This window comes from Dendropsophus ebraccatus, chromosome 12 (genome assembly GCF_027789765.1).
Source record: "Dendropsophus ebraccatus isolate aDenEbr1 chromosome 12, aDenEbr1.pat, whole genome shotgun sequence".
Taxonomy (NCBI): Eukaryota; Metazoa; Chordata; class Amphibia; order Anura; family Hylidae; genus Dendropsophus; species Dendropsophus ebraccatus.
In genome coordinates this window covers 48,794,100-48,804,811 of record NC_091465.1, presented here as the reverse complement: position 1 = coordinate 48,804,811, position 10,712 = coordinate 48,794,100, and the positions used below count along the sequence as shown (strand labels likewise).

The 10,712-nt window shown below is 42.6% G+C and overlaps 1 protein-coding gene across 1 annotated transcript in view; it reads right to left on the bottom strand.

Moving 5' to 3' along the window:
- Nucleotides 1–867: 867 nt before the first annotated feature.
- The window catches only part of EMP3 (epithelial membrane protein 3 (MAM blood group)), a 46,781-nt gene continuing 36,936 nt past the window's right edge, over nucleotides 868–10,712 (bottom strand). The window contains exons 4-5 of the mRNA XM_069946461.1: nucleotides 10,221–10,361; nucleotides 868–4,001 (exon numbers count right to left, since the gene is read on the bottom strand). Coding sequence (XP_069802562.1) covers nucleotides 3,832–4,001; nucleotides 10,221–10,361 — 311 coding nt within the window. The 3' untranslated portion in view covers nucleotides 868–3,831. The remainder of the gene's footprint in view (nucleotides 4,002–10,220; nucleotides 10,362–10,712) is intronic.

Below are 10,712 nucleotides of genomic sequence, written 5' to 3'. Positions count from 1 at the left end.
TAGAGCTTAATTGCAATCTGCACCTGAACTGGAGACAACAGTAGGGGGAAAAGGGGCCATGTTTTTGTAGCGCTGGATAACCCCTTTAAGAAAAACTTGTACCTCAGGAATGGCAGCAGCTAGGACAGGAGACAGCTCAAAATACTCAGGGGGGCTTGGTGAGTAAGATCAGCTTGCACTTAATTTTTCAGCTCTTAGGTGGATAACCCCTTTAAGTCTCATGTATTAGTTTCCAATTGACAATTGATGTATCTCAGTTCTTGTGTACCGTGCACCTGTTTTAAATTTTGGCATAAGCCATGTTCGTTTTAGGATTGATCCAATCTTGAATAAATTATTCAGCCCAGTGGTGGTGGTGAAGTTATTCTACTGTTTACCTCTAAAGCATTAGCTTTACTATCTGAATATTGTTTATATCCATGCTTTTAGGGGCACAGTCTATGCATATTCTAATGTATTCTCCCAGCAGGATAAGACGCCGTATCATAAAACATACATTGTTCAGCATACATACCATTGCTTTCAGTGTTCTTCAATATAGCGCTCAGGCACCAAATAGAAATCTAATAGAGTAGCTTTGGGATTTAGTAGAGTAAATGTGTGTGGACCAGCATGCCATGCACAAATGTTTTTTCACCTTGTCACATTCATCCAGGTTACATAGTGAATGTGTAAAAGAAGATTTCTCCCAAGTACCAGAAAGGTGCATCAGATAAAACTGCTGCTTAATGTATAGCTTGGCTTTATACACATGAGAAAGCAGGCAAATTTCCAGGAACATTTTTTTTATAAGCCGCCCCCATTCCGGAAGATGCGAGCGAGCAGTGATGATATCACAGAATGTATATGAGCCATATACTGTACATGTCAGTTTAAAGGAAAAATATATTTAATTGTTAGGTTTGTCAGGACAAAGACTCTCCCACAAAGCAAAAAGCAACAAACATATTTTAGACAACGTACAAAAACAGTTGCACAGTTCTAGTGTACTGATCCAAGAGTCTTACCTCAACATACAAAAGTCAAAACAATTCTAACTATATTAGGTTAACAACTTATTGTATTGGGCTGGGTTCACCAAGGGGGAAGGGGGTGGGGAGTTTTTACTTCTATTAAAATAAAAAAAAAGGCCAGAGGGTATATGCCATTGTCCAGTGTGAACCCAATCTAAAGCAGGTTACTGCCCAATTGTCTTTACAGCTTTACAAAAGGTGTAGCAATGAACTAACAAGAACTATAATGGACTACTATGAGGGACATCGTAAGCAATCGGACATGATAGTGTATGTGTTTAGTTAATGTAAGCCATTAATAAAGAGTAGTGTCTCTAGGACTGTGCTAAAGTAATACAGCAAATATCTATATTATAACAGTTTCAGATAAAAAAAATACATTTATACCGTTGCATAGAGGATTGTGTTGCTTTCTTATTTTAGATACCATGGAATTTCGCACGTATGACCATTTCATGCCCTAGGAATTTTTTTTTTCTGATGTTCCAGCATTTCTTCAAACTGGAACTCAAACTATCAAGTACATTCAGAATGTTACATCTCTGTGCGATATACTCTTCGCATATAGGTATAAGTAATATGTTCTATTTTTATGGTTTTAAAGAAGGTCATCTTAGTTAAAAAGATGCTCTGGCTTGGAATCACTTTAGCTAACATAACTAGCACCCCCCCTAGCAATCTGGAATATATAGGACATTAAAGGGGTTGTGCCATGTGCCAGTCGGGGGCTCTGGGTGTATGGACCGCCATTTCTTTTTACATATAGCCAGAGGAAGCGCTAGGCTCAACATTTCTCTCTCAAACTACCTGCAATATCTGTCTTGCCAGACATATGGATCCCAGGAGTGACGCACATAACAACCTGCTTCTACTGGCAATATCTAGAAATCGGTGATAACCTAACACTCTAACTAGACACTGACCGATCAAATGAATGTTCAACAATATAGAACATGGTTTGGCTTGTACAGAGGGGACCTTTATTTAAGACATCCACATTTAGGGAAAGAGGCTTACCTTTATTCAACAACCCATTTCCTATTATAATATTATGTTGTTATAGGAAGGGCTTTACTTATAGGTGTAAACATTTTATCAATAACCTATAAAGATGCAAAAAATTCCTATATTCCCTACCTATACTCTGTAAACGCACTGTCCATTTAGCAGATTGTGTAAATGGTGACTGTGTTCTGCTGACAGCAATGAGAAATGTGAACACCTACCTTCCCACCCTATAATGGCATTAGTGCTTCTTAAGAAGTGGACAATTCTTGTACCCACATATTATGGAGTTATGGTAGTTATGTAATAAGACTTATTAACATACAGGCTATTTAACATACAGGCTATAAGGTTATTTAACATACAGTAAAATAAAAGCAAAATATGACAGTAAAATAGGTACCATATTTTCTGGCGTATAACACAACTTTTTAACCCCGAAAAATCTTCTCAGAAGATTATCTTATACGTTCGGTATGATGGCCGCATACGGTGAGGGAGCTCAAAAATGGCCGCATCCCTAGCATTTGTGGCAACCACAATAAAAAAAACAACAATTCAACTCACCTGTGACCTGTTCCCGGCAGCCACGTGTTTCCCGTCCTATTTTCGGTGCACGCAGTGTGATGCAGAGACACTGCCTGTCCCGGAGGTCTTCGAAGCTCTCCCTGCAGCCAAGCTTCTCATCGGAGAATCTCGTTGACGCTCGGCTTCTGGGAGAGCTTCAGGAGAATGGCCGAGGTGCCGGAAGTCCCCAAAGCCTCTGTCATTCTCCGGAAGCTCTCCCGGCAGCTGAGCGTCTCCGAGCTTCTCTGATGAGAAGCTTGGCTGCAGGAAGAGCTTTGTGGACCTCCGGCGCTGACAGTGTGCATCAAACTGCCTGCGCCCGGAATATGACGGGAGATGTGCGGCTTCCGAGAACGGGTGACAAGTGAGTTCAGTTCAGTTAACCCCTGCCTGACTGCAGCAGGGCTCCAGCTAGTAAACCCTGCTTCAGTCAGCCAGGGGTTACCATTTTCCAGCATATAAGACAAACCCCTGAAAATCTTAAGAGTCAGGGGTCATTTTATATGCCAGAAAATACGGTATATAACCTGGCTGTATTTTTTATCTAATAATTAGCTGCATTAAAGTCTATGGAAAAACAGCCATCTATGCACAATGTGTATATTATACAGCTGTATATTGCTTTTATTTTACTGTGTGTAAACATAGCCATAAAATGAATCTGAACCAGAGCTAAATCTGTATACAAACACCTTTTATATTCTCAATCTTGAATGTAAAAATATATATATATAATACAATAATATTTACAATAGAAGGAGAATCAGAAGCTATTTCCAAGGTCATGTCTGAAGCAGCTGCCGCCTTACCTTCCAGTGCCTTGTGATGGGACTTACAAAATAAAAAACTATTGGCATCTATGATGTATATGTGGTAGGATGACTTTTTCAATCTTAAATGCTGACTTTATGGCAAGAAAAAGGCAAATAAATCTTATAAAGCAATAAAGTTCTTGTGAGAGAGCTGATCCCCTGGAACATCACATTTATTATCAAACTGATGGGTGCAAATGTGTGGTTGGCTCATGAAACCCGTCCTGCCAAATCCTATTCTATAATAAGTGACAATTACTTCTGGTAGTATGGCGATTCATGAAGTGGGAGTAATAAAGAATGAGATTAGTATATGCCAAATCCAGTGAGCTACAGGTTCACAAGACAAACCCAATAAAAAAAAACGTCCCTAGGTCTGTCCAATGCTCCTTCTGTATATCTCTTCATTTGCGGTAAGGAAAATGTCTGTTGTGTTACTCCCGTTTTCTTAGGTGGATGTACATGATGCCGCTCACCATTGCGAGAGGGAAGGCCACCCAGGCCAATACAAAGCAGTGACCAAAGGATCCTCCTTCACCCTTATCTTTATGAAACTCTGACACGTGGGTCGCATAGATTACTGCCCCAGAAAACACAGCCAGACCTGTGGGAAAAAAATATAAGAAGTCATTCGGCATGTTATCGCATGGCCATCTACAACAGAATGGAAATAACGTCCATAGCAAGATAATGCATGCACATATGGAGTTTATCTCCATCCTACAATAATTAAACAGAGGCATGAAATAGAAGAAGAACTGAAAGAGGTGTAGTATATATAACTAAAATATTAGCTTAAAGAGGTTGTCCCATCATTAAAATTTATAGGGCATACCTGTTTGTTTAAGGGGGTCACAAAGGGCGGACCTCAAGAACCCAGATCATCATAATGAAGTAGCAGAATGCACATGTGACCAACACTCCATTCATTCTGTATAGATGCTGGAGATGGTCAAGTGTTGTACTTGCCTATCTTTGACAGTTGTCGTAGGAAATTATTGGAGGGGCAGTGTACACATGGGACCACTGCTCTTTTCTGATGGAAAACTCAAGTGCCTATACTTGAGATTGGAATCCTTCCAGGATCAGTTGTCTCAGATTCTATGGATATGGGAAAATGTCTATGGCTGGGTTCACACTGAGGAATTCTGTAGGAATTGTAGAGGAAAGTTTTCTGCTTGAAATTCCTCGTCTATTCAGCTCTGGCGGAATAGGAGCAGAATTTGAGCGGAATTTAAGCAGAATTCAAGCAGAATTTAATGCAGAATTTAAGCCCCATTAACTTCTATAGGATTCCTCTAGCGGAATCCGCCCAAATTGTTCAGTGTGCATATACCCAAAAATTGACATGTCAATTCTTCAGGCGGAAAGCGGATCCGCGACAGAATTTTCTGCATGGAAATTCCACTGTGTGAACAAATAAGCGGAAAGCCCATTTAAGCCAATGTACATTAACAATGTTCATTCTTTATGGGCATGAGGGAGAAAATAACAAAAATGCAGCGCTCAGAGATGGTAGCTATGTATGCAATTCCATAAAAGGCCACCATTGGCAATATGTAGCACTCACTTCACAGTGGGGGAAAGGCCATACTTTATGGGCAGAATTACGGGCGGATTCCACATGCATTTTGCAGCGGAATCTGCCTGAAAATCCGCTAGAATTCCTTAGTGTGAACCCAGCCCAGTTCAGGTGGCTGAACTCCTTTAATTAAAGAGTCCCTGTCAGTAGAAACCCCCCCCCTCCTCCCTACCCATCCCGATCATGTTTTTACTCTGACACACACACACCCCACAACCGCCAGGCTACTCTTGGGACAGTTTCGACGTTGTGCTAATTCTACTGCTATCCTCTGTGTACCTTATGCTCCGTTTTATGTATGATTGGTATGCCTCTGTCCTCATTTGACTTTGCAATTACTGTGGTTGTTGTTCCTTATCTGTATTTGAAATAATTAAAGCATAACTATAATTTAAGTAGCCAAAAATTGAATTTCTCAAATAAAAAGCCCATGTGTTACCCTTTAAAAAGAGCCCTGAACTGTGTTGATGTGTTGTGTTGAACTGTGTGTGCGCTCGCTGAGATGTCCCCAGTTGTTTTGCTCAGAAGAATAAATGAATTTTTCTTCTGGCTGACTGAAAGTGGGCGTGGCCTATCCCTCATCTCCCTGGCTGGCTCCCTCTATTCTCTGACCAGCACCTTAGCAGATGGTATCACACACATTGGATCAGATAGAGCTCCAGCATACAGTATCACACAGTAAGATTAGATACAGAGCCCCAGCAGATAGTATCACATACAGTGGGATTAGATACAGTCATCTGCTCTCATAACACTGCAGAATAATGTCAGCCATGGAGGTGGGGGCAAAAGTCGCATATACGCAAACAAGGTACCGATAGTACAGATCATGGCGCAAAAAGTAACAACTGGCACAGCCCCATAGACCAAAGAATAAAAGCGTGATAAGGATGGTAATAGAGCAATGTTAAGGAACATTTAGTTTTTTAAATAGATTTTAATTTTTTTAAAAGCTGTTTTATTTTCAATTTCACCACACATATAAATTTTTTCTCGTTTGGCAGCATATTTTATGACGCAAAAATAAGGGCTCATGTGGGTCTGTAAGTGAAAAATACAAGTGCTATGGCCTTTTAAATACAAGGAGGAAATAACGAAAGTGCAAAAATTTATATTGGTTCAGACCTTAAGGGGTTAAATAAAGGCTGTTTTGTGGACGGTGTGTGAACATAGCCTTAACTTGTTGCTGAATTTTGAAGTTTTGATCGGTCAGGGTCTGGGTGTTCAGACCTCCACTGATCTGTAAAATGAGCCAGAAGAAGCACACTGTTATGTTCTTCACTACCTGGCTAACTACATTTTCTGTCTCATTACATGAGACAAGCTCCATAGACTTATAATGGAGCTAATCTTGTGCAGTGAGACAGAAATAGCAGCAAACAAGTGATTGAAGCACATAACCGCATGATTGCCTTTGAAAGTCTTTATACATGCACTGTGATAAAATGTGCTCTCGATATATATACATTTCTATTTATCGATATGTATACATTCCTATATATCAGTATGTATACATCCCTATATATCGATATGTATACATCCGTATATTAGGAACGGCATATGAAACACTTACACAGACCAATATACAGATGAGAGGAGAAATGCAGGAGATTACTATAGATTACCACCAAGCACTGGCGGAACTACCGCCGTAGCAGCCGTAGCGGCTGCTACGGGGCCCCGCCGCATCAGGGGGCCCGTGACGCGGGCCCCTGGAGCTTACATATCCTGCAGCACCCGGCGGCTGAGCATGCCTCCCGGGTGCTGTAGCCGGGGGCCGGTCCCGTGCTCCTCCCGACCCGGAGACTCCTTTCCCCAACCATAGGGAAAAGGAGTCACTGGGCCAGGAGGAGCACGGGACCAGTCCACAGCGCTCCTGTCACCCCCTGTCTGATGCGCGGCTGCCGTCTGATGCCGCGTCCTAGCCCCGGCAGCGCGCGTATCATAGAGTTCTGTGTGGGCTTGTGCTGCGGCCGCGACTTTCGGCACAGAGACGTGTGCCGGAAGTCGCGGCCACAGGCCCACACAGAACTCTATGATAGGCGCGCTGCCGGGGCTAGGACGCGGCATCAGACGGCAGCCGCGCATCAGACGGGGTGACAGGAAAAAAGCTCGACGGGGGAGTGTGTTGTTAGGTGAGTTTTTTTCTTTTTTTAAACTTGCTTTCCTCGGACGGAGGGGGGGGGAGAAGGGGGCATCTATAAGCAAGTGGGGGGGGAGAAGGGGGCATCTATAAGGAAGGGGGCGGAGAAGAGAAGGGGGCATCTATAAGGAATGGGGGGAGAAGAGAAGGGGGCATCTAGAAGAGAAGGGGGCATCTATAAGAAAGGGGGGGAGGGGGACATCTATAAGGAAGGGGGGGGGAGAGGGGGGCATCTATAAGGAAGGGGGCGGAGAAGAGAAGGGGGCATCTAGAAGGAATGGGGGAGAAGAGAAGGGGGCATCTAGAAGAGAAGGGGGCATCTATAAGGAAGGGGGGGAGGGGGACATCTATAAGGAAGGGGGGGAGAGGGGGGCATCTATAAGGAAGGGGGGGAGAGGGGGGCATCTATAAGGGAGGGGGGAGAGAGGGACCATCTATAAGGAAGGGGGGGGGAAGGGGGCATCTATAAGGAAGGGGGCGGAGAAGAGAAGGGGGCATCTATAAGGAATGGGGGGAGAAGAGAAGGGGGCATCTAGAAGAGAAGGGGGCATCTATAAGGAAGGGGGGAGGGGGACATCTATAAGGAAGGGGGGGAGAGGGGGGCATCTATAAGGAAGGGAGGGAGGGGGGAGAGAGGGACCATCTATAAGGAAGGGGGGGGGAGGGGGGCATCTATAAGGGGGGGGACCATAGGGGGAGAGAAGGCCATCTATAAGGGGAGAACATAGGGGGAAAGGGGGACAACATAGGGGGAGAGGGGGATATAAACGTACAACTTTGGGGGAGTGGGGAACATCTATAAGGGGACAATAAAGGGGGAAAGGGGGCCATCTATAAGGGGACAATATAGGGAAAGAGGGGGCCATCTATAGGGGGGGCAACATAGGGGACCATCTATAAGGGGAAAACATGGGGGGGCATCTATAAGGGGGACAGCGGGGGTGGGGCAACATAAGGAAGCTATCTATAAGGAGGGGCGACAGAGAGGAGGGCCATATACTAAAATGGGATCACATAGAGTCAGCCTACCCACTAAATGTGGGTGTAAAGGGGCCAATACAGATGTGCAGTGTGTATAGAGATGAGGATGGTGACAGAGTGTGGAGCCTAATATGTCTGTCTGGCAGATTCTGTGGATTCGTGGCCCGGAGAAGTTCTCATAACGGCACAGGGCAAATGGAAAAGAAAATGAAAAGGGAAGAACTCCGATCAGAGAAGACGTCTCCTGTAAGTCACCTGATGTAACTGTACTGTAATTTATATGGTGTACAGAACCTGTGTAGAGCTGAGTGTGTTGATGGCATAGTGGTCGATTGAGAGGGGGTGGGGCGGGGGGCCCAATCAAAAGTTTGCTATGGGGCCCAGCCATTTCTAGTTACGCCCCTGCCACCAAGTGTTATGACAGGATCTTCTATCCAAACTGTATTCTTGCTCTTACATACAAAAGGACAAAACTATGGCATTGTCCAACAAATTACTAGCTGAATGAAAGAATTAGCTGTCAAAATCTTTCAGACTCTGCAATGTAAAGTAAAACTGACCATAAACAGACAAGGAATTTCTCACTGGTCATACTGCCCTTTAAAACATGACATACGGGGGTTGTTCATCGCTCAGGAGTCACTTCTTTGAGCTGGAATGAAGTGCTGCTTTTGTAGAGAAGGATTTAAAGGGGTTATCCAGTGCTACAAAAACATGGCTACTTTCTTTGACAGACAACACGACTCTTGTCTCCAGTTCAGGTGCGGTTTGCAATTAAGCTCCATTCACATCAATAGAACTTAGCAGCAAAACCCCGCCCAAGCTGGAGACAAGAGTGGTGCTGCCTCTGGAAGAAAGTGGCCATGTTTTTGTAGCACTGGATAACCCCTTTAAGCTGTCTATCCCTCCAGTGGAGATGTAAGCATGGGCTCTTTATCTTTTTCTATATTCTTGCTACGATATATAAGTTTTTAGTATCCGGATAACTCCTTTAGCGTTCAGCCCCTTCACCCTTCGCCACTTATAGAGGTGGTGGTGTTGGTGGGGGTGCACAGCAGGGGACATTATTACTGTATGGGGAGGCACAGCAGGGGACATTATTTCAGCAAGCCTCATAGATGCAAACAAGAATTTGGCCCATACAATATTCTTTTTAATGGGAAAGTGTTCTAGCCATATTCTATGACCCTGGCAAAGAGAGGGTCTTCAAACTACCTGTTGTGAATGGAGTGTTATCTATATACTGGTGTCTATATACTCGGTCTGTGATAATAAGGAGAAAACTGCTGCAAAGAGATCTGTAGAGTACCAGAAGTGTCAGCTTTCACTTTAGGCCTACTGGTCACTTCAAGATTTCAGGATTATTTTATAATATGCATTGTAAAAGGGAAAATAAAAATAAATAAAAAATAAAGAAACATTTTGGAAAGGATCAGATAATCACAAAAAGAATTTCTATCATAGTGAAAAATCTCTTTTCATGCCATTCAATCTTATTCATTCCATTAGCTGTGGATGGTCAGCTTCACACTTTTCTTTTAGTAGTAGTTGGTGTTAGTTGGTATGAAAGAGATTATCTGGACGAGGGTGGTGCTGTTTCTAGAAGAAAGCAGCCATGTTTTTAATATCCTTTATAACCCCTTTAACTTAAAAAAAGAACTAAAAACTTAAGACATATATTTTATGAGTACAGAAACTTTTTGAACTAGAACCAAAAAATGGAAATCACATTTTATTTCACGTCTTTTAAAAACTCTAAACTCTTAATAAATAATTTTCTCATTTAAACTCTTCTTTCTCTCTTTCAATATAAATCTTACAGAAATTATGTAGATCAGTCTATAAGTAGCATGTTAATTAAATTCCCCTTGGATGTGTAGAAGCTAGCCCCACTAATGCTATGTAAAATAATCAGTCATCATCTTCTCAAGCAATGTCTCTGATTTATCATCAAGACAAAAACTCTTCACAATCATTTGTAACTATGAGGATGTAATCTAAAGTATGCAGAGACTATGCAAAGGAGAACCACTATAATTAACACAGGAGCGAGCTCTATGAAAGGACACACTACGGTAGTTGGTTAATAAGTAGATATCTGGGATTGTTATACTTACTGGCGAGAATTTGAAAGACACCGGTTGCATAAAAGAGGCCTCCTTTCTCCATGGTGTAGAGCTGACACATAAACAACATAAAGGAGAAACTGGAAAAGAGGACTGAGAGCACCACCAACGCCTGGACTGCATGGAACCACTCTGAGGAAGAGAAAACATAGGTTACTAACTGTTAATAAAATATTCAGTATGGTGTTTAACCCTTTGAGGACCAGGCCCAAAATGACCCAGTGGACCGCGCAAATTTTGATCTTAGTGTTTTTGTTTTTCCCTCCTCCCCTTCTAAGAGCTCTAGCACTCTCAGTTTTCTATCTACAGGCCATGTAAGTGCTTGTTTTTTACAGGAATAGTTGTACTTTGTAATGGCGTCTTTCATTTTACCATAATATGTATGACGGAATTCCAAATATATTATTTATGAAGATATAAATTGGTGAAATTGTAAAAAAGAATGCAATATGGTAACGTTTGGGGGGTTCCTGTGTCTACGTA